General features: G+C 36.2%; 1 protein-coding gene across 1 annotated transcript in view; it reads right to left on the bottom strand.

The window, feature by feature from the left end:
* Positions 1-1933: 1933 nt before the first annotated feature.
* The window catches only part of CCDC138 (coiled-coil domain containing 138), a 35048-nt gene continuing 11658 nt past the window's right edge, over positions 1934-25323 (bottom strand). Inside the window, exons 11-15 of the mRNA XM_048293564.1 lie at positions 25005-25121; positions 23737-23932; positions 21275-21451; positions 5843-5981; positions 1934-4700 (exon numbers count right to left, since the gene is read on the bottom strand). Of these exons, the coding sequence (XP_048149521.1) occupies positions 4529-4700; positions 5843-5981; positions 21275-21451; positions 23737-23932; positions 25005-25121 (801 nt within the window). The 3' untranslated portion in view covers positions 1934-4528. The remainder of the gene's footprint in view (positions 4701-5842; positions 5982-21274; positions 21452-23736; positions 23933-25004; positions 25122-25323) is intronic.

The raw sequence follows: 25323 nt of genomic DNA, 5'->3' as shown, positions 1-25323 counted from the left end.
TTGAATCCACAGACTAGAACATTCCTTCTTCTGAAGCAAAAAACCAGTCTGGCAACACTAGTTATTGCCAGCTTTCTTCAAAAGCCTACTACTTTTCCAAAAAGCTGATGTGTGGGTGGGAGATTACTCTCCTGTTTGAAACTCTACCATATGATACTTGTTTTTCCCCTAAGGCTAGATAGATTATGTATTTTTCTCCATAATTAACTGCACTAAGAATGCCATTTTATGGAGCTGAAAATGATCTTAAAGTAAACTTATTAGTAGGAATGTTTTTTATGCTGACCTTTCAACTATTGTTAGCAGTATCCTGGCCATTGAATTTGCAGCCCTAGCTTAGTAATCAGAGCAATTACTTACCATTAAGCTGCAGCAATCAGAGAGATGTGTTATATTCAGGGAAATATTCCTTGGGTCCAGTCTAAATATGCTTGAGTAATGGGCACAGAGAGAACTGGTTTTTGAGAAAAAAATATATATGGTAAATACACATGGCTTCTCAGATCTCTTTCCCTCAGTTAATTCTCTCAGTGTGACTTTAGTCTTGTGCCTTATGTTTGTTAAATTTCAACTCAGGACCACTCAAAAGAAAAGCAGCTACAAGCAAGTACACAGAAAGTGATTTTGTTCAAAGTTATCTCTTCTAATAGTAAGAAGGTAGTCATAAATACTCAAGACCCTTGCTTTCAAACTTATGTAAAAAACAAAAGTCTAATAAACAAGGATGTTCCTAACCATGGTCAGAAGAGGGTATTCAAAGGTTCATCAGCCCAAAAGACGAGATGGATAGTGGTGATTTTGACACAACATGCTACAAGAGTCAGTGTGACACAGAAAGGTGCCTTTGCCCATCACAGTGTTCTTCAGGGGGATGTAAAAGGCGGGATCTCAACACTGCACAGTGCTATTACTTTTACAATAACTTCAGTGAGTTTTAAAAACATGTGAGCATTACATCATTCAGAGGAACACAAGGTCACTGCTCTGTCACTGTGGTTCCTCTAACCATTTGGAAAGTGGAAGATTACCAAATTGTTTCATAGATCAAAACTTCCAACTTTCTGTAGTGCATCTAAATACATTATCCTGAAGATAAATGCTTTTTATCAGATCATCAATCTCCAAAGCCATGTAGGTTTTAGGTGAAAAATTCAGTGTATAATTAAAGGATCCAGTGTAACAGCTCTGAATTATGAGCTCTACTTACAGCTCCTTTTAAATCTGGTCTGGTAAGTTAAATCATATATTTTAGACATTGATGCTGATCAGGAATAGAAGTTCTTCAAAATATGTTGCCTTCAGCATACTTTCACCTTCCAGGTAAATTTATCTGCTACAAGAAATCTTTCCCTATTATATATATCAAATTCAGCTATATAACATTAGAAAGAGATGCAAGCCAGTCATGCTCAGAAAACTGGGAAGATAACTGTGAAATCCCACTTTCAGACTTTCATCAGCTGGAGAAAGTCACAAATATGAAGAAACAGAGCACAACTGTGCAGGTTGGGCAATGTTAGCCTACTTTATTTAGCTCTGCCAAGCTTCTGCAAATACAGCTGTCCCCTGCCCAGGGAACAATCCTTCTTACAGATTTGCTAAATCTAGGCTTTGTAGATGAGGTCTGAAAAATTTATCAATAGGAAACCTTTGATTAACAGCAAGGGTGATTACAATTCTACAGTAGATGGGTTTGTAAGAAAAAAAAAAGAGAAATTATTTTTCTTCATATTTGGTAGTATTTTCTGGTATGAAAACTGTCTCAACATGAAAAGATGCAATATTCCTGTTGACTTTCTCAACAAGAGGACTCTCACAACTGTTAAAAAAAGCAGCAAAGCAAAATTGTGTGTTAATTCTTTATCTTTCCTTAAAGTAACAGGTTGTGACTACAGGAAATTTTCTTTGTTTCTTGCCAATGATGGCAGTTGACCACTTCGGGAGACCTACACACAGCAAGATATCGCAGATGGTAGCCAGTTTGAAGCTTGTGTTTTGACTGATCAGCTCCCAGAAAGTGAGAGTCCCTGCCTTTCCTCCAAGAGTAAGTACTCATCATGTCTCTCGCTTCCCCTCAAATTCTCTCTCAAAAGATGATTGAAAAATTATATTCTCTGGATGGATATTAATTCACCTCTTTACAAAGGTGTCTGGCATATTTAAAATAGCATATTCCTCTGTAGGAAACTAGAAAAACAGAGATCACATACACCATGTTTCCTTAGGGAATAGGGAGCCACGGGAAATAGCTAGAAGTGCAGTTAACTTTTTCAAATGTATCTTGTTGCAGACAGTTTTCTGGAAGAAAGGTAAAGTAGAAGAAATCCATACTCATAGATCTCGTCTCTAAACGTCACAAAAGCAGAAAAAAACCCGGAAAATTCTAGATTCTATCTGTGAGGGGAAGACAATACAAAGAGATGCCCAAAGTGTGGCCAACTTGACAGAAATCTATCATTTCCAAAACCCAGAACAAATCCCCAAATGACAGCAGGGAATGCAACTGACTTTCTCTATTCCCCTTCCCCACAGAGACTGCCAAGGACACTCAGGGGAATGATAACAGGATGGGGATGTTTGAGCAAGGCCACAACAAGGGCTGGTGTGGACAGCTGGGGTGGGCTGGTTCAAAAGGCTGATGTTCAAGGCAGGGATGCCTCTCATTAGACCAGGTTGTTCAGTGCCCCATCTAACCTGGCCTTGAAAAATTTGTGTAAGATCAAAATCATTAGTCTTATCCTTAGGTCATCAATATAATGCATTAATATTTGACAGATTGGAAAACCCTTTTATTTCGCATTTTAATAGAAACCTAACATTTAGATCATAAAACCTTGAAATTAGCTGTGATTCAAGTTTCCAGAGTGTACACAATACTGCACATAAACCACAAGGGACCAATATTAAAAGCTGCACCCTACTCTGTGTGTCTCTTTTTACTGCATTACCTTGGCCATTATTAGATGACCACATTGTATTAAATTGGGATCACAAGGAAGATTAATAGATTAACAAACAACATCAACAAAGGCTGAAAACTAAGAGCACAATCAACATTCTTGTGCAGATAAGAAAGCTAACAACTTTTTACAGGTTTTTTTTGGTTATGGATTTTGTAGTATTTTTAAATGGTAGTAGATGGAGAAGCACACGAGGACTGGGAATATTCTTCCTAAATAATAGGATTTTGTGTCCAGCCAAAGGTGTATGAAAGCTTTTGCACTGCTAGTAAATTTGACAGAAAACCAAAACTACTAATGAAGAAATACTTATTTCAAAATGCAATTGATTGCCAGCAAATGTTTTTAGCTATGATTAGTGTTATTTAAAAATTACCTAGAATTGGTTTCCTGCCCAAAAAGCACACAGTGCTTGCTCCCTCTTCTAGACATACTTGATGCCAAATCTGGTGTAGACTCCTTTCATAGAAAAGCTTGTTAGAAATGTTAAGTCAAATTGGTAGAAAAATATTTGCAGTTAGAATTCAATTTCAAAGAGCAGTTCAAAGGCTTCTGGTAAAAAAAAAAAAAAAAAAAGAGAGAAAAATGAGAAAAAAATTCTCTGAAGTTTTATACTGATGTCAGTGCTAGTCAAAGACTGAATACAGCAGATCGTTAAGCTTTAACTGCATTTTCAATTTTACAAATATAGATTTTCAGTAATTCCAGTACAAATCAGCAATGGAAGACTAATTTCAATTTTTACAAGTACCCTAATTCAAATTTGTAAGAACTTCTAAACACTGAACTGTGGCAGACAAAAAATATGTTCATACTCAGAAGAGAAATGTGGGTACTGTGAGGATTGTATTGCAAATTAATACAAAATATAGCAGAAGCAATAAAATATAATGATTTTACATTAGGGATTACTATTGCCAGACATTTTTAGAAATGCTTTTATTTACATTTGCAAAGATATTACTAACCAAAGTTGTACTATAAAGAGCAGGATAAAATACTAAATGTTACTTAAATACAAGAAAAGATCAAACAAACACTAAGAAATTCTGATATCAAACCAACAAAATTTCTCATTCAATACATCTAGTTATGTTAAAGAAAAATCTGGTTTTAATCATTAAAACTGTAAGATTATCAAAAGACAATCTACTAAAATACCTGTCTGCTACTTATCAACCATAAAATAATGATTTTATAAAACTCTCTGAAGAGTCAAAAGTAACTAAGATTCATACCTGTAATGAAAGGCTGCTATTTCTGATCTGCTTGTTCTAAGGACTCAATTGCTTAGATTGCATGAGTCATTCACAACAGCAGCATTATTTCACTTCTTAAGAAAGTACTGAAGAAAGCCATCTAGCATATTACAAAGTTGTTCATTTTCCTTTTTATGAATGACTGAAATATCAGTGAGAATCCACACAATACACAGCGAATTACACGGTACTGAGGTGCTCCTTAATGTATTTATACAAATCAGTAAAAAAACCCCAAATTCCAAATTTCAAGTAACATAGGCAGTTGGTTTAAATTATACAGAACAATAATTAGAGTGAAAGCTAGTGCTAGTGGCTTGTGCTTAGACTGGAGGCAAGAGAGCTACTCTTCAACAATTCCAAATTCAGCAGAATTGAATTGAGGTTTATACAAAGGAAGGTGTAATCTGGATTTATAGTTCTACGCAGTTCTTGGAGCATTTGATGAAGAGCAAACAATTCAAACATCTTCTTATTGCTTCTGCAAAAGATTTTGAATAAAATAATTGTCAGTTGAAAACTGAGGGGTTTCATATAAACACTAAAGATGCTACAGAAAATATATTTTTGATGAAGAAAAATGTGCATTATTTTGAGGATTTCATGTAATTCTTCTATGTTGCATATATGTTTCTAAGCACAATGTTATCAATGCATGGTGAGAAAAATTATCATTTTTCTTGAGTAAGTGATATGTACACATAGTATAATGAAAGCTCAAGCAATTATCATTTTTCTTGAGTAAGTGATATGTACACATAGTATAATGAAAGCTCAAGCAAAGGCTGTAACAGGGCTTTTCACTCATATGAAATAAGATTTCAGAGACAATAAATTTAAAAAAAATAGGATTTATGAGCCAATTTTACTTTGACTAGTAAATTCCAGTAATAATTTATATTAGATTATTTTATAGGAATTTTTTCCTAGAGTTCAATTTTACTCCTTTGAAAAAATGAAAACCTCAGTTTTGTCAACAGCTTTAAGTCCAATGTTAAAAACTTCTCAGCTTAGATACCTCCTTTCCTAAACAAAACAGCCCCATTGAGCAATGTCAGTGAAGCTCAGCAGTACATTACTGTTGGAATGATGACTTTCGTTACAATAAACCAATCATCAGTAAGCAATAGGAACACAATCTAAAAAGATGAACATTCCCAAAAGGGCTTAATTGGCTCAAAACCTTAAATTTATTTTTTTGAAGAAAATGAAAACTGATGAAACTTGAATGCAAGTCAAAGATAAGACTAAATTTTCACAGGAGATTACTACTAAGTGTCTGAGTAAAACTGAAAGTCTAGGATTCTCTTCTAAGAATTCTAAGCATTTTTGTCATCTGAAGACATAAGGAATAATTCCTCTTTAAGTCTACATAGTGAGGCTTTTTTCCAGTTTGCACTCTGTAAATTGAACTAGATTTATGCACTAATTTAGAGGCTTGTCTTAAACCTCTATGACAGAAATAGTTTAAATTTAACTGTTAACATTAGAAGTCCAGGACTGTATACAGTAGAGGGAATAAACAGAAAAACAAAGATGAGCTTTTGGAAAAGAAAAAAGATAAAGGTCACCAAGTTCATTGACCTAATAATAGCTAACAGAATAATGGTAGTAAAGGATTACTTTATTCTGGAGAGCTTTTGCAGTATAACACAGAGCTTTTCCAAAACTGGAATATCTAGCTTAGAACTTCGAAGCAATACAGAGCAAGTCCGGAAGAAGGATTCATTACTGCAGGCTTCCAGGAAAGGCTGTAAGGAACCTGGAAAAGAAAATAATTTAAAAACTGTATCACAGAGTTCAGTGCAGGGAAAAATATATGTAACAGCTGTTGATACTTTTAGAAGGCCTTAAATGCTCCATGTTGTGCAATAATTAGAACAACCAAATAATTCAGTTTCTATTGAACGTGTGATGCAAAGCTCAGGTAAAACTAAAAACTGAAAAAGTGCAGGTTCCTAAGAGTTCTGACAGTACTGATCCTTGGAGCAAAACAGGGTCTATTATCTTGGGAACAAAGGAAAACAGGAAACAGAACTATTTTAAACTCAAAATTCTTACATTGAAAATGTTTATTCAATGCTCATTTATCATGATTCTTTCCTTTAGATTGTGGGAGGGGAACATTAAGCTGTGCAAAAAGACTCAGAAAGAAATATTTTAAGCTGCTGCACATCACAAGGACAGGCATATTACATATAAGAGATCGTGTGAGACCTGATTGTCTTTCATTATCAACATACTGTCCCTGTACTCAGTTTCAAGAGAGGAAACATAATATTTAAGAGGCAAAAGTAAGATCTGTACAACAATTAAATACAAAAGCCCCTCCCTTAAAATAGTGGATGAGTTTTTATGTCACACTGAAAAACCTTTCCCTCTGCCCTGTTTCCCAAAATCTAATAACTTCAAAACAAGGTTAAATCTGTTCCCTGGTTATCTCATTCTTGGTTCTAATATTACAGATTAATTTATAGCAAAAATGTAAAGAAAAGAAGTAACAATTTGTTTTTCCTTAAAATTAACAGACTTTCATATATCACAGGGCATTTGCATTAACAGAGTACGCATGCAAGGAAAATATTTTAATTGCATAATGTTAAAATATTTAACATGTTTCACTTAATAGGAAATGGCAATATGCAAATTACAGCATAAACCAATAAGCAAGACATTAAGAAAAATTCATATCCTGAATACTGCAATTTATAAATAGGATGTCAAGATGTTTTTATCAGTACAAAGAGTGCTGGATGTATGTTTTAGTCAAAATTTTCCCTTTCCTCATGGAAAGGGAAAGGACATGTTCAAGGACATACAACTTATTAAATGTAACAAGTAGCCTTGGAGTGAATTCAAGGTTTTAATTTATTTCAGAAGGCTTACTGATAAAAAATCCAAAGAAATGCTACAGAAAACTGTTTGAAATAGGGCTTAAAAAAGAAATCAACTTGGCATTACAAGTCAGCCTGAGAGCCCAAATAACTAATTTTCTGAGCTGGGCATTTATACTGAATATTCAGTAAAGACCCAGTTATTCCTATTCCAACAAATGACCAAGTGCCACCTCCCTGATATCCAGGGAACTCATGAGACTTGTGGGCCTTTGCTGGTTTATACCCTCAAATGAAGAGACTGAGAAACAGCAAATGCCTTTAGCACAGATCTGAGAAATTATGGCTACACATAGTCTTTTCTCTCTTTTCAGCAGAGGTGCTTTGGCATTTAAAATGCTGGATTCAACAGGTGGGATCCACAACATACATAATGGAATGTGTGGATGGAAACCATACAGATGCAGGATAATAACAGAGTTTGGTAGCAAGAGGCCAACCTTGCAGCAATAAAAAGCAGCAACAACTGACATTCTATAAGGTTTGGAAAAGGCAGGCAGATGTTTTGTGGTTTGCATAGCTGAAGTGTCCTCTGTTCTTTACCCAAAGTAATGGAAAACAACAATTATTCAAAGAGATGTGCATTATCAAGGCAATAAATCATTATAAATTAATCTGCTTTTCTGTTTACATCTTCCATGTTTGTTGCATTCTTTCTACCATGTTCAATACACCTATGGTTTTACACATGCTGTCCTCTCAGTTTTAGTACTACTTTGTACAATTTGCTGTCTCTAAATTGTAACAGTAATAGATATAAAACCAGAATGAAAGAAGTAGAAAAGTAAGCAGTAATCAGTGAAAAAAAGATAAGTAAATATACTATTTTTCATTTTATTCTAGCTTATGGCCTTCAAGGCATACCACTTTTAATATTTTTTTCAATATTTCTGTACTTTCACTGCAGAAGGTATTATTTTTCAGAAATTGTCATATAGAAAACCTCAGAGCTATCTGTCAATTACAGCAAACAGAAAATCCTTAGATGAGTTCACCACATGTGCTACATTTAGTGACTGACATACACTCAAGACTCAGTGCTCTTTATTGAGCCGCTGCTCTCTGTGACAGAACTCTGGGGTTATCAAGTACATACAGAAGAGTCTTACACCTGGAAAAATAATTAACTAAAATTTCACTTCTGGTATGATGCTGTAATGCCCAAGTGAGTCTAACTTGCTAAAATCCACAAGAAGAGATGACAAAACTATGAAAAGAAACAGCAAATAAGCAAAGCCCAATGAACAAAATCTACCATCTTAAGAATACTTCCTGACCAAATATTTCTATCATTAAAGAGTGTTTGAAGTAAAATTTCCGTACAATAGCAGGAACAGATAACCTTCTGCAAAGCAAGAAAAATCTAGGACTACAAATTATGTAGTTTGCAACTTTACAGCAATTCTACAGGACTACAACTTTATAGAAATTCTTCTAAGATTTGCTAGAGTTCCCACATATGACTGCCTATTCCCAAGAAACAGAAATGGTTGGTCCTATCAACCTGCACTGCACCACTGATGAAATGTGTTTTAACAACAAAAACTTGAAACAGTATCTCACTTACCAAAGATGCTTATCAGAAAGGGAAGAAAAGAATAAATAAATGTGTGAGAACATTGACATTCAAAAAGCAAATTGAGAAGAAAGGTTTTTCTTCTTTCTATTGCCCGTTAAGACAACAAATGGCTTTGAAAACTCATTTAACATGACTTCTGACTCAGCTGAGCTCTGATTCATGAGAGATCCAAAGGTAACAAAGACTGCTTGGATGAATAGCACAATCCTACAATTTATTCCTATAAATATCCTTAAATAGCCATAAAATGATTTTAATTCCTTTTCTGCAGGGTAAACAAATACCATATTTAGCTGACCTGAATATTTCTTTGCTGCCCTGCTCATACTTGTTCCTTAAACATATTATATTAAAAAAACAACACACACACACACACACATATATATATGTTCTGTAAGAATGTTCTGACTTTGAAGCTTACAAATTAACGTAAAAGACAACATTACTTTTAAGACAGAGGATTTTTCCTATAAAACAGAAAAGCCAAATGGTAATTATTTCTAAAAGTTTGTGAAGTTAATCACGTGAAAGCCAGCTGATAAAAGCCCATGTTTAAATGGACTTTCTGTACACTGCTTACATATTCAATTCAGATAAGCTTTTGAAGATTATATTCTAAGTAATCAGAAAATGAACAAAACAAATACATCATTTAAATGCATCTCTAGCTGATCAACTAAAAGAACATAAGCTTCACATTTTTAAATATTTTGGTGGCTTAGATTCTGCATAGATTTTGCATTTATTTAACTATTTTAGAAGAACTTAATTGGAATTCATCCTGACAGGACTCTGTCACAATTTAAAATAATCTGCAAAAGCCTCCCCTGGTATCCTTAAAAAATTGGAGCATGCTGTAGTTGCATTAACTTAACTTGATTGGTAGACTGCAACGAACAATAAGCAATTTATCATTGTTGACAGAATTCATCTGAAATTTACCCTCAAACTAATCAGTCACACAGAGCATAAAATCTCACCAGCTACAGTTATCCAGAAAATTCTCTGTCATACCTAAAGCTATGTCACTTCAGGAAATAAAATGACAACTCTAAGCTCATGTTTTAACAAATTAATGATTACAGTTTTGCCTCATTTTCTAATTGTGAGAAGATCTGCTGGGAGAAAGGAGAACATGTCTCAGCAATGCAAGTGAATGGTGCAGCAGTGTCTACGAGTGTGGAAAAGTTACCAAACACAAAAGTTACCTGTGCACCACAGCAGAAACACTTCAAAGGAAACACCAACATCACTTGGTTATAACCAACTGCCTATAAGGGCCACCTACAAGATTTGAACCATTTGCTGAATTTAACATTTTCTCCTGCAATCAGTAGCCAGGACAGTTCAGTGTCAGGGGTTAGAGCACAGCGTAGGTGCCTACATGGGTGACACTGAGTTAACAGAGCCCAGGTGGCAATTTCAGCTGGTCACCCACTATGTGTTGACCTCAGTATGACCTGAATGGCTCTTCAGTTTCCTAGGATGTGCAAGACATAAAAACAGACATGGGACAGGATGTACAGAAAACCAGTATCATTCTCATATAGCAACTGGATATTACATCCAGAAAAAAAATTGGGATAGGCCTGTATTTTATGGGGGTTTTTTTACTGTCTAGAGCTTGATGAAGGTGCTGACAGGGTTGAGTGTTTGGGGCTAAGAATCAGGGGAAAGGCCAAGGCAGGTCTGTTACAGACCACCCAACCAGGATGAAAAGGCAGATGAACTAGTCTATAAAAACTGGGGAGATGCCTCATAATACCTAGTTATTCTCATGGGGAACTTCAACTTAGCTGATGCCTGCTGGAAATACAACACTGCAGAGAGGAAACAGTCCAGGAGGCTCCTGGAGTGTGTGGAAGAGAACTACCTGACACAGATGGTGAGGGAGCCAATTAGGGAAGTCTCCCCATTGGATCTGCTGTTTGTGAACAGAGAAGGACTTGTGGGTGATGTGATGGCTGAAGGGCATCTTGCGCACAGAGATCAAAAAATGATAAGAGTTTTTTATTCTTGGAGAAGTATGGCAGGGGACCTGCAGAACTACTAACTGGGACTTCCAGAGGGGCAGATTTTAGCCTGTATAAGAGACTGGTGGAGAAAGTCCCCTGGGAGACAGTCCTGAGGGGAAAAGGAGTCCAGGAAGGCTGGACATTCTTCAAGAAAGAAATCTTAAAGGCAGAGGAGCAGGCTGTCCCCATATATCAAAAGACAAGCTGGTGGGGAAGCAGACCGGCCTGGCTGAACAAAGAGGTTTGGCTAGAACTCAGGAAAAAAAATAAGAGTTTATGACCTTTGGAAGAAGTGGAAGGCAGCTCAGGAGGACTGCAAGAATGTTGTGCAGTTATGCAGGGAAAAAATCAGAAGGGCCAAAGCCCATGTAGAACTTAGTCTGGCTATTGGTGTAATAGACAATAAAAATGTTTCTATGGATACACTAATAACAAAAGGAGGGCTAAGGAGTATTTCCATCCTTTACTGGACGTGATGTGGAAACATAGTGACAAAGGATGAGGAAAAGACATCCTAATGCCTTCATTGCCTCAGTCTTTAATAACAAGATCAGTTGTTTTCCAAGCACCCAGCCCCCTGAGCGGGAGGACAGAGACAGGGAGCAGGATGAAGTTCCCATAATCCAATGGGAAATGGTCAGCGACCTGATGCATACACCACCTAGACACACACACACCTATGGGACCACATGGGATCCACCAAAGGGTGGCAAGGAAGCCAGTGGGAAATGTTCACCAAGCCACATTCTATCATTTACCAGCAGTTCTGGTTCATGGGGAAATTCCCAGGTATCTGGAGGCTGGAAAATGTGATGCTTATCTACAAGAAGGGCCAGAAGGACGATTCAGGGAACTACAGTCCTGTCAGCCCAGCCTTGGTGCCAGGCAAGGTCATGGATCAGGTCATTCTGAGTGTCAGCACATGGCATGTACCGGGATCAGGCCCAGCCAGAACAAACATGGGTTTAATGAAAGGCAGGTCCTGCTTAACCAACCTGATCTCCATTCACAGCAAAGTAACCTGCTTGGTGGATGAGGAAAAAACTGTGGATATTGTTTACCTGGACTTTAGTAAAGCCTTTGTCACTGTTTCCCACAGTATTCTCCTGAAAAACTGGCTGCTCAAGGTGTGGAAAGGTGTTCTACCTGCTGTTTAGTGGGTAAAAAAACTTAAGTGAAAAACCCCGAACTGGTAAAAAACAAGTCAGGAAGCAGCAATTTGCAAAGTGAGAATAGTTGATACAATGTATTTGCTGGATTCGGACCAAAGAATGGAGAACCGAACATTTGTGCCCTTCAGTAAAAATCTAAAGATATTTTCAGGAAATAAAGCAGAGAAATAAAAAAGAAAATAAAATGTACTATAGGCTTATCTATAAGTATGTGTATAGGAACTATAGTTGTTGAGGCAGAACAGTCAGATATTTTTGTTTGGTAAATAAAGGCTACAGCAGTTATACCTAATCTAGACTTCAATACCATTTGAGAAAGCAACACGTGATATTATATTGCAGAAAATGGGGGTTAGTAGAATGGCTGGAAGGTGTGTAGTGTAAGGAATGCACTAAAAACGAACTTCAGTTTTAAACACTGATTTTTGCAATTGTGCTTATCTGGTGTACTAATTAATGACTATGGCACAAAGGTAGGAATAGTCCAATGAAATTCCATGCTGGAACTGCCTACTTGGAATGCAATAGGTATAAAACACATGGAAATCAGAACTATCTTACTTGCTAGAATAGCAGAAGCATAGAGTTGATATACTAAGAAACAACAAACATTTTTCCTGGAAAATCACTGATTATAAGTGGATCAAAGGATGGATCTGATCACCAGAGGATGAAAGTTTTTGCTATGGTGACTGAACTCAGTTTGTCTATGAGCAATCAACATGGTTTTACCATTAAAGACTGATTCTAATGAGGCCTGACAGAGAGAAAAAAAAAATCACAAATAACCTAGGTAGCATTTTAAATAGAAGTTGTACACTGCTATGGGTTACTTTGTTCAAGAAGCCAGAAAAGGCCCAATGAAATACCAGAATCACAGAAGGAATCACAACTCCCTCAGTGCACACCCAAAGGAGCTTTGTTCCAAACAGAATGACAAACTAAGAAAACCTTAACAGAAATAAACATAACTTGGCACCACCTGTAATTCTGTAACATTAGCTTGCAAATGAGCAGGTGTATAAAGTCTGAGCTCTGACAATGCCTAGATGTTACTCAAACTACACAATTTTTACTACTCACTTCCAAGAAAAGCCTTTCCTTATGGAATTATTTCAATTATGACATTGCTCTAAAAAAAGTTGGCTAAAAAGTACAGTAGTTCTGATAGTCAAATACAAAACAAAATGTGTATAAAAATATTTTTCCTACTTATTTTATGGAAAACTATAAAACTGTATAAAACTATTTATTAAAAATATGCAAGTTTAGTAAATAAGAGCAAACAAGATCTTATTTGAAAAACTTTAATATTCTAAAGATTTCATAACTTAAATTGATTGGAAAGGGGATGTGTATATCCAAATACTGATAATAAACAACTCTTTATAACATCAAATACTTTTTAAAAGTTAGCATTCACATCTACCTTCAAAATTATATGCTGCTTAAGAACTACAGTATTACCCTAAATGAACAGTGAAGCTTTACTTCCAATATGGCTACTTGGCTCTACATAACTGTATATTTAATGGCTCCTTCTATTTATTCCTTTGGAGTGGATGAGACAGGGGTCCAAAATTCAGAATAGCTAAGTATCACATGACTGTTACTAGAAGAGGGAGAAAATAATGACACAGAGATTATTTGTTATTAGAGAGGGGTACATCATACTAAATGAATTTCATCAAAATCAAAGTATTCAAACTAAATTTGCAATTAATTAACAAAAATGTGTGCAAAGTTTTGGTGTACTTGCTTGCTTTCAGCACATATAGGTGGGTCCTAACATTATCTAGGCTGCATTTAACACAGTTAGAGATCCTTATCTGTGGTTAAAATATTAAACTAAAACATCTATTAATCCAACACAATTATTCAGTGTTTTCAGAAGAATGAATAAAAATTACAAAGGTAAGACAGCATAATAGAAGAAGGATTTCTTTTTAAATGGTTTGTATTTCAATGTTCAAGCCACATAAGCTGTAAATCATTTCTATCCCTATAGCTTCAAAACACAAGTCCTCAGGACAATTTCACATCTGCTTTTCACACAGGTGAGGTGGAATCCTACCTTAATACAATATTCACAAACTTGACATTCTTATCTTTTCAGTACTGCAGAATAAACTCACTTGAAAAGCTGCAATCCTGCAAAGTTACCAGGAAAGATAATATGCTGGAAAATGTTGTATTTTAATCTGTTTAAGCATACAAGCATTCTTTACTCCATGCCTTCACTGCTCGTAGTCTGTAAAGTCTCAAAATGCTAAGACTCAAGAGGAACCATAAAGGGGCAGATTTGAGTTTCCTTGGCAAATTCTGACCATTGACTTTTTAGAAGTACCCACAGAACAGTGCATGCTGTAGAATTCCTAGCATCAGTTATGGGAGCATTCCAGCACAAAGGAAAAGAGAGAGTGTCCAATAGATAGTCAAAGTAAGAAGACTTCAGTTTACATGTAAATAAGCACAGCTTCTTACTATGGAGAAAATCCTTTTATCTTCACTGGCTTCATTAACTTCCCTATGAGACAAGTGCATCTGGACACAGACTTGGTTATGCATGACCATAATATTTTCTTTAAAAAAAAAAAATTAAAGTAAGATTCAGTGAATGTGTAAATACAGCTCACTTTTGCAGTTACTAAATATCTTCAGTGATATCAATATGGTTAAGAAATCACACTTAAGTCCTACCAGAATGTGCCAAAACTTACAGTAAACATGAGAGTATCATTTTGAGATGATTTTTTTAAATACACTCTCATTTTGATTTGTGAATAAGTACACACTAATATAAAATATACTCTCTGCAAAACAGAAATAAACTTGAAGACAAAGTACATTTAAGTTTTATTTAAAGTAAAGACCAGTGTTTCGTAATGTCCAGTGAGCAGGTAAGTTTTGATTTCATTGAATAAACTTAAGGTTGAGAAAGGGAAGCCTACTAATCTACATGACAGCAGTCAGATGTCACTGCAGAAGGAATTTAAGATGTATGATATCTTTGAATAAAGGTGCAAAAGGTGAAACTGAGGCAGGAGCTCTCTGCCAACAGCAGATTTCAAATCAAGCATGAACCAGACTGCAGTTAACAATGGTATTTTTGATAGGTGAATACAAACTCACTACATAATTTGAAACCCTTTAACTAATTCACAAGTTAAAAAAAACACAGTAAGCTGCATGAGAAGTGAGAAGACAAGAAGAACACTATTGAACAAGATTGCATATGACAAGTATTCAGCTACAAGGTGATTTAATACCAATGATGTGATGTTTTTCAACACCCACAGAGCAAATTTCTTGATGTGGTCATGCTACTTATCACTAGATTGTTTCCAGAAAATGTTTCAAGTCTGGTATCCAGGAATTCTCTTGAACAGTGTGTTGCACCTACTGTCCTAGAAACAAGATCTGCTGAGAAAAGAAATTTGTCAGCAGAAGTCTTAGGGAGAAAGCTTTGGAGTAGGAAGCCACTGGTTCTTACGATAACAATCTGGATGATTAGAAGTAACTATTACTTTAATTATCAAACATTAATTTTAATAGTAATTTTAATGGGAAATGGTAAGAGCGTTGTTAAGCAATATATACATTATATCCCATTTGACTAAACTGAAACATCAGCATGTAGCAGTTAATATGCTTTGTTCTCAAAATTTCAAAGGCAGTCAGAGCACTCTGCATTTGTAGAAATCTATCACCAAGCCATTTGGCATTTAACAAGATAATAAACCTACTTTCCATGACAATGACATCAGAGAAGATTTTGTTTTAGATCTGTCTTCAGAAGGGTTCATAGCTTTGAGATGGGACTAAAAACCAAACACCATGGCCTGGTAGCCTGCTTTCCTTAATTAAAGTAAGGAAACCTTAAAAAGCTGTGGTACTGAAGTCCTTCTTCCCTATTAAATGAGCAGGAATAGGTCTCTTACCCTTTTTCTCAATGAGAAGCAAGAAAGATGTCTTTATAGATCACTCATTAGATTCAAATACCAAAAGAAGGATCAAGTTGAATGTTATGGCACTCATCTGAAGCCTCAGATTCAAGGAAAAGAGCACCATGACTAAAAAAACCACTGCAGGACTTGCTCCCTTGATTCTGCTTTTATCAGTCAATCTTTGCAGTAAGGGAAAGATGGGCATCCTCCAGAAAACAAGCATGGATTGGTAATGGGTATGGAGAACCAAAAAGAAATTGAAAAGGATATAACTGAACTGACACTCCTCCTATCTGATCACGAAACAAGACAGGAACCAATGAGATAGCTATAGTAAAAATATAGCTATACCAATTTATACACCATTATGTATACACTTTTAAACGAGTATATTAGCAGAATGTAATAAGAGAAAAGAGATAAAATATATTTGTGGAGTTGATTTTCTACTGTCAGGTTCACAACAAGCTGTTAACTCTCGCAACTGTGGAATTTAGAAGCAAACTATTTCTTCCCCTGTAGAGAGCTGACTAAACCAACTAGACTGCAACTGAGGCCACTGAGCTCATCTGAAGAAAAATAATTTCTCCATCATGAAAACAACATGAAATATAACATAAATTATTTAGAATTATACAGTTTATCCTAAGAATTACCTACAACTTCATTTCAGTTACTTGTTAAGTTTCTAGCATAGGTTAAACTAAGCAATTTGCTAACAGAATGTAAGTGGTTAGGTAAGGACCCACTCAGTTGCAAAATTTTGTTCCTCAAATCTACTAACAGTAAAAGTAATGAACAGAATTCACAAAAGTACTGGAATATGGAAAAAAACCCAACACTATAAGAGCGTAAAAGTAAACTGAAACTGAAGTTCTTCTGACACAAGTAAACTGTCTGAAATTACTGCATAACATCTTTAGCAGTTCCTCTCACTCTTATGCCCTGAGAAGCATACTAACCTCAACTTTTTTCACCCCTGACATTTAAAAGTCAGCCTTTGGTACATCTATGAATGTTTGTATATGACAAGAACAATGATCAGTAGAACATTTCACCTCCTCTCCTCAGGCCTTAAGATTTTTGTAAAAGAGGTGAGGCAAACAAGATTGGCATATATATAATACACCACACACATATATATATTCCGTGTATCAGACACACTGTTACAATTCCAAATACGTTAATGATTGGGTGTACTGGGTCTGGCTGAGACAGAGCTCATTTTCTTCGCAGCAGCCCTCAAAGTGCTGTGCTTTGTATCGGTAGCTGGAAACACCTGTCCTTGGCTACTGCTAAGCAGTGCTGGCAGTGTGAACACTGTCTCTCCAACATTCCCCCACACCAGCAGGCTGGGGTTGGGCAAGATCTTGGGAGGGGACACAGCCAGGACAGTTGACCGAAACTGACTCTCATACCATATGGTATTTGCTCAGCAATACAAGCAAAGAGAAAAGAGGAGGGCAAAGGCAGCGTGAGAGGGGAAGGGGGCATTCCTTACTTATGACATGCCTTCTGGAGCAACCTCTGTGCATGCTGAAGCCCCACTTCTCAGGAAGTGGCCAGATACTACCTACTGATGGGATCTTTTTGTTTCCTTTGGTTCCATGTGTGGACTTTGCTTTTGCTTTAATAAACTGCCTTCATCTTGACCCACGATTTATTTTTCTGATCTTACTTTCCTTCCCCTGTCCTGCTGAGGAGGGGCGTGTCAGAGTGATTTGGTGGGCAACTGATGTTCAGTCAGGGCCATCCCACCATACTGGGACAAAATAGTGGGATTATTTTTGGCTGGCACTATACTTCAGAATTATACAATGGCATGGAAACTCACAGATGTCTGGGAAATAACAGCGCAGCTAAGCTTGATGCAACTAAGTTTCAAGAAAAACATACAACTAAGCTTCCTACTGATAACAAAAGTCTTAAAATATTTCTTCACAGAATTCCCCTAGTGTTCCAATGACCTAGCTGGACAGGTACACTGGTGTTACCTATCCTTGTAGGGAGGAGACATAGACAGAGAAAAAAAGTACTGAGGAATGTTACCTTTCAGTCCTCCATCATTTCCCATTGAAATGTTGGTGTCAGGACTCTCACAGATTGTTGATGCTAAGCCCCTGAAGAGAGATGGAGTGCATGAAAGGCTGTGTGCCAGTAAGATGAGCAGCAGTAAGACCATTAATTTTAATTTGCCTTTAAGGTCTTGTGCATAGAAAAAAGACGATACTAATGCCTCAGCTGATGTTGCATTTGACATCATGTTTTCTGTAAGTGAAGCACTGTCAGTGTTGTGCGAACTTGCAATGGAAACCTGGATTCTGAACCCACTGTACCAGACACACTATGAAGCTAAAAGCAATGATACTGATCCAAAATCTCAGAATGTGCACACCAATCCCAAATCTGCTTAAGCAGTACTGCAGACTCTCATTCTAGTTTCCACCAAGAGAAATATCTGTCTTAGATAAGGACCTTCAGAGAGACCTCAACAAGTTACAGAGCTTGGCAATCACCAACCATAGGAAGTTTAACACTGCCAAGTGCTGGATTGTGCACTTGGGATGGGGCAACCCTGGATGTATGGACAGATTGGGGAGCGCCATGCTGGAGAACAGCACTGAGGAAGGGGACCTGGGGGTCCTGGTTGGCAGAAAATTGAATACGAGTCAGCAGTGCCCTGGAAGCCAGGAGGGTCAACCCTGTCCTGGGGGGCATCAGGCACAGCATCGCCAGCCGGGCAAGGGAGGGGATTGTCCTGCTCTGCTCTGCACTGGGGCGGCCTCACCTCGAGTGCTGGGGGCAGCTTTGGGTGCCACAACATAAAAAAGATACTGAACTATGACAGAGTGTCCACAGAAGGGCCACAAGGATGGTGAAGGGTCTAAAGAGGAAGCCTTATGAATAGTGGCTGAGGTCATTTGGTCTGTTCAGCCTGGAGAAGAAGAGACGGGGAGACCTCATTGCAGTCTTCAATATCCTCACAGGGGCAAGAGGAGGGGCAGACACTGATCTCTTCACTCTCATGACCAGTGACAGAAATTGAGGAAATGGCATGAAGCTGAGTCAGGGGAGGTTTAGGTTGAATATCCACAAAAAGAGGGGTTGAACACTGGAACAGGCTCCTCAGGGATGTGGTCACAGCACCGAGCCTGTCTGAATTCAAGAAGCACTTGCACAATACTCTCGAGCACAGGGTGTGACTCTCGGGGTGTCCTGTGCAGGGCCAGGCATTGCTCTTGATGATCCTGATGGGTCCTTCCAACTCAACATATTCTATGATTCTATGATTCTTGACATGCAGCTTAAGTAATTATCCTTAATATATGAAGGAAACTAGGCTTCATTTCTGGAATATGGGAAAAATATTTTCTTACAGGGGACAGAACCTGAGGAAGGACCTCAGATAGGTCTGGACTGCACAGAAACATTAGCATTCATTGCGTATTATAAAAAAAAAAAGGCACATGCAGTTACAGGGACTAGTACTGCAACATAGTATTTATTTCACATCTGATTCACATTTTTCAGCCTGGACAACTGAAATTCAAATCTGTAAAAATACTTCAAAAAAAAAGAAAACTTAAAAAATTAAGTTATAGAAAATAATATGCTGAAAAAACCTTCATTGGCGTTTTCTCCAATTTAATTTCTAATCACTTAATCACTTAAGGTATTATTTTTGAACAAGAGTATTGCAACACTCCTACAGAGCCAGAAAATCACTGCAGCAAGTTGACAGAATGCCTAGGATGGTATATATTACAGAAAAAATACAAGTCTAGACTTTGCCTCCTGTTGATTGGATACTGTCGTTTTGGGTAATATGACTTCATATTTTAGTATACGGCCACTATCTATGACTTCATATTTAAGGCTGCACATGAATACAGCTTTAAAACTGAGCATTAATTCCTGTTTTAACACAGAGAGTCCTCTGAATAGTCACTGTCACCTTTTATAGTTTGTCTTTTAATGACTTTTTAATAGGAAACTTCCAAAGGAATGAAAACACAATTTCCCATCAGCAATACTATTTCTCATTGTTAAAATTTCTCGCAAAACACTATGTATTGGAAAAGAGAAGAACATGACTAATTTGTGTATTGGCAATTTATTTTACCAAAGAGGAAGGCTCTACATAAGGCTTTATATCCAGTTGCCAAGAAACAATGTTCAATTAAATGTCAATTTAATTAAACAGTACTCTTCCTTCCCTGATTTCACATACATAAAACTTCTCCGAGAAGCAAGAAAGCAAAATTTGAGTCTCACGATGCATCTTCATTATTCTTTGAACTGCAGGCACCTAGTGTATCAGCATAACTACTACTAGGTAACAGAAGATGTACTGTTACAGTCATTACCCAAAGAAATACCAGATACTGTCCATCTTGCTTAGGCTGTTACCTTTGTGCATTCAATTAATTCCTTCCCAATCACTTTCCCAATCACAGTTATGACTATTAGGAAGAATACTTTAGTGTAAGACTGCACTAATTACCTGGTCAGAAAAAGACTGCAAAGAAGAATAGAACTTTAGTTAAATAGTTTTGCACTTAGGTTACTACAAAATTGCTTTTTACTAAAGGCTATACCATCCCAAGTCACACATGCTTTCTATTAGACTAGTACAGTGCATAATAACAAAATACTTCCAAAACAGTGAACATTTCTGTTCTTAAAGGCAGTGAGTGATTTTATCTTAAAAAAAAAAAAAAAAAAAAAAAAAAAAACAGTCACAAGGTTTATTCAGCATGGCATTGGAATGCATCACTACCTTCATGCTCATCCAGGTGGTTATCAATTGATCCTTACCTGTATCACCTGGAAAAATGCTGTGACAAATAAGATTATTAATGCTTTTCTAGGGCCAAAGCACAGTAAAATTCACCAAAACATAATCATCTTGGCACAGCAAAATTCAGCAGAACATAACCGTGTCTTCTAGAAATACAATTTCCAAACACTAGAAACTGAAAAATGATTTGGGATAAGCTGTTCATTCAAACTAGGAAAAGAATTAAAATAAAACCTATTTTTTATCTCCACCTTCTGGCAGGTTTTCATGATTTGGCTTCCCTGGCTCAGCCTGACTTCAAAGAAAAATATCAGCAAGGTAATAGAGTGGAATAAACTGAAAAGCCAAACCAAAAATAGATACATAAAATTCACAGCAAGAAATAAGAAAGTAACCATGGCAAAATATAAAACATAGTAGCTGAGAGGGAGAAGAAAACACAAGATGACTCAGAAAAAGACAATTCAGAAATACATTTTGTCTCTAATGAATGTACATGATACAAAGAATTGCTAATAGTACATTAGACTATTTATACAGTTTTTACACTGTATTTTTTATACTGTTTTTACATTGTTTTTATGCTTTCCTCACCTGTTTTCATCATGATTTTTTAATTTTTTTTTTTTGCAATTACCCAAATTTACCAGATTCCATGGTCATCTCAAGTAATCCCTCAAGAGCACTGGAAAGCAGACCTCTGCTGGATACTTTTAGGTGACTTAATACGACAGGCACACATTGGTATTCCAAAAATAATGCCTTCCCTTCATCTGTCTTCAAGTCTATGCGAAGGGAATCAAAGGCCTGAGCCAGGTAATCCACTGAAAAATATCAGAATACAGGCAATAAAACTTCTATAATCATTGTTTCATGAAACAATGTGAACAATTATCTGACAGTTACCACGGCAGATATACACTTAAAAGTTAAACAGCTGAAAATATTAAATTTACTTTTTATTTTAAAACATCCTCTGTCTATTTTTATTACTTAATTTATTGTGAGTGGAGAAAAAGACTATCTACAATTCATATATTTAAGAAAAATATACTTACAGGTGTAATATCCTGCAAATATTTTGTTAGAGAGGAAAGAAAATACTAACTTGCATAGATTGAGACAATGTTGGTTTCAACATCTGGGAAACCTCTATTAAGGGAGACAATGGCTGATTTGTCTGAGTGAGAGCAACTACTTTCATGAGAGCAAATACTCCCATTCCTTCTATAAAAAGCTGTAGTTTCAGTATAAACATTTTATATTCTCATCCATTGTGAGAAATTATACGAAGGATGTAGATTAAGTGAACCAGTCTATTTTTTTAATTTCCTGCTGTCAAATCTTCCTCAGTATCTTGGAATTGCATTGATCATCTGGAGCACAGAAAATAAAGTAGAAGGAAACAATTTATCCTACTGCATAAGTTTAACTACGGTGCCATCTGCTGGATACCGACATTTGGAAGGAAAGAGGACATATGTTCAAACCAAATCTGCCACTTTATCACCAGATCATTAGTGCCATGTGGTCAGAGTGATCAAAATTCATACATGGTGATATCTGACATATGTTTAACAACAGATCGTATTTCCTGTGTTACAGAAGCCAGCAGTAAAAAGCAACCATGAGAAGCTAAACTGATTCATTCTAATCAAGTGTTCATCTGCTTAGGGTAAATCAGTCTCTGCAATGACTAGTTTTTGTATTGCAATTCTCCTTGAATTTTTTTATCAAACATTCCTAGAATATGAGTCTCAATTTGAGACTAATTATCATGCTTCACCAAAATATGTTGACTGAAATAGTTCCCTCCAACAGCTGGAACATTGTGTTAGTTCATGAATGATGTCAGGATGGTCTTCCACCATGTTTCAATCCCATGTTTACTGTAAATACTCACAATATAAATACTTCACAGATCATTAAGAACAAAAACATAGTAATCTGCTTAAACATCTAATCCAGAAGCACAGCTTCTGTGAAAAAGAACTCTATTCATTATTTATGCATTTAAAATCTTTGGCATTCCTGTTTCATGTCAATCAGCGTGCCACAGATTGTAGCAATTTTGTGACGTGGATCTCTGCTGCTACGAAAAACCCCAAAATTTAACATATTTCATGCAAGAGACTAAAAAAATCAGATGCCAAAGCAGGCATCTGATTTTGACGTTTTGGCATGGTTTTTCAGGAGTACCTAGAAAATTAATATCTCTGTAACCTGTATCAATCTCTTTGTGTTATTGACAAAAGAAACATGTTACTTGTAAAGATATTTTAAAATACAAACCATTCTGAGAAAAAATGGTAGCAAAAATAGAATAATGGAATAATTTAGGTTGGAATTTAGTCCAACCTTCCTGTTGAAAGCAGGACCATCTCTGAGGTTAGGTTAGATTGCTTGGTTGTAACCCCACTAAAAAATTACTTGCTATGAAAATGATCTGTGCTTTTAAAATGTCTTTGAAAAGGGAAAAATAAGTGGTTAGTACCACAAAGAGCTGGAAAAGGGTTATAGAGATGTTTGTTCTTACGCTACCCTTGTAAAACTTATTCTTGCAGAAAATCCCAGTTATGCAGAACCACAGCACTGCTATGTTGCTGCAGGTAAGGAACAATCACATTTTACACCTGTTCTTAATGGTATAGAATTACTTTTCTGCCTGACTTCCATATAAAGGATCTGCAACATCTCATTCCCTGTTTCCCTTGAAGAAAGATAAGACTTCAAAACTGAAGGTAGCAGTTAACAAATCATCTGAGAGAAGAGTTATTTTACCCTTTGAGTTATATTTTCCACACTTTTTCTCACACTGTCCAGACACAATCTGATTCGTGCAATCTCACAGTGTCTACTTTGAAACCTTTATCTTCTCCCCCCTCTTCAGAAATGCTGACTTGTCTGACAAGTCATCACATTAAAAGAAATAAATTGCAACATAAAATGAATAATGGCAAGATTCATACTTGTATATTTTGCTTCCCAATACCCAAGTAAAACCACTTTTCACTAATAAAGCATAATAGATTCTACAGTATCATTACATTGTTTTTAGTCCAGGCACATGACTGAAATAGAGAAACTAATATAAAAAATGTTGACTTACCTTGTGTCACTGTTTTAAGCACAATCAAAGTTGACAGAAACCTCAGAGGCATACAGGAACTCTTAAAGAAAGCTGCTGACTTTGATTTACTCTCTGTAGACTGTTCAGAAGAACTGTCTGGGTTTCCCTTACTCACTATGCCTTTGAAAATGTCTTCTCCAAGTCTCCTCATGGTTGATCTCATTGTTGCATGCTGCTTCAAAAGTGCATATAGTTAGTGTAAACATTAAAACATAACATCCATATGTTCTCCATGCAACTAAATATTAAGCAGCGAATGGTGTGATCATGTATTGGAATATGATCAGTGTAAGAGATACTGATTTGTGTTCCAAAAGCAGTTGAACAACATTATCACAGTGCCTTCACACTTCAGCAAGAGACTAACCAGTGAGAGTCCTGCATATGCTGGCATTATTTAAGTTCTGGTTCCAGAAAAAGCTCAGTTTCAGTCAACTCAATTTTGTAAGCTTGACTGAAGTTATATCCTTTAAAAGCATTTACAGAATCAAGGTCTAAATATGAAGCTTAAGAACACTGTACAGGTAACATCGACTAGACATTTCATCATGAGCTATACAGAAGTATCACCACAGAATCAAACTCCACATAATGCTTGTCTAAAATAAAGTTACTTAATAGAACTAAACTCAACATCTTACAATTGCATTGAATTTAAACTCAGAACATTACAAAGTTTCTAGCTTTTGATTTAGCAAATGAACATTGACAGCACAATGCTGAGTCTTTACAGCATGACTACTGTATTTTTCTTTATTATACTGCTAAATATTTTCTTATGGCAGTCTAGTCAAAAAGAGCAAGGAATGTCTCATGGTTAGACACCAAGCAGTGAACAGAAAAATCAAACTTCTTCACTGTTTTGCCACTCACTTCCATCAATTTCAACAAATCTCACTCATAAAGTACACAATAAAATAACTGCCTTTTCTAGTGCAAGTTTTGCAAACACATATGCAAAAATACAGTTTCTTACGTGCTTAGACATCATAACAGAGATCAGATATGGAGGTAAACTACATTTAGATACACAACGCAAAATTTAAATTTAACTTGAAGAAGAATTTGTTTTTCATTTGCCATCTCTGGTAAAGACTATGAATCTATGCTTTACAAAGACAGCAGTTTCTTTTCTATATGCTACCTGAAAACATACATTTTTCATATGTATTTAAAATGCAAAATCCATTAATATCTTCTGTGAATTGTTCTTAAAAAAAATGCTGCATGAGGACTACTTGTTTTACCTGTATATCAGTGTGTAACTGTCTTACAGACCAGTAAATAAATTTAATCACAGGCATGTGCAGTTTAGGATTCACATATGGCATCCACTGGAGTTGCTCAGCAGCTATAGGCAACAGCTGCAAAAATACACAAAAATAGAATTACATGCAGTATATGAACTATTCTATATACTAACTGTAAGTGAAAAACAAACAACCCTTTCTCTTAAAGTTTATCAGATAACATATGCAAATACTCTCTGAGCAGATGCAGTACAGGTAACAGAATTATATGCATACACAGGTTTTAAATTGTACAGGTTTACGTCCAGAGTGGAGA

The sequence above is a fragment of the Corvus hawaiiensis genome, chromosome 2 (assembly GCF_020740725.1).
Source record: "Corvus hawaiiensis isolate bCorHaw1 chromosome 2, bCorHaw1.pri.cur, whole genome shotgun sequence".
Lineage (NCBI taxonomy): Eukaryota > Metazoa > Chordata > Aves > Passeriformes > Corvidae > Corvus > Corvus hawaiiensis.
The sequence above is the reverse complement of the archived record's forward strand: the minus strand, read 5'-3'. Positions and strand labels throughout refer to the sequence as shown.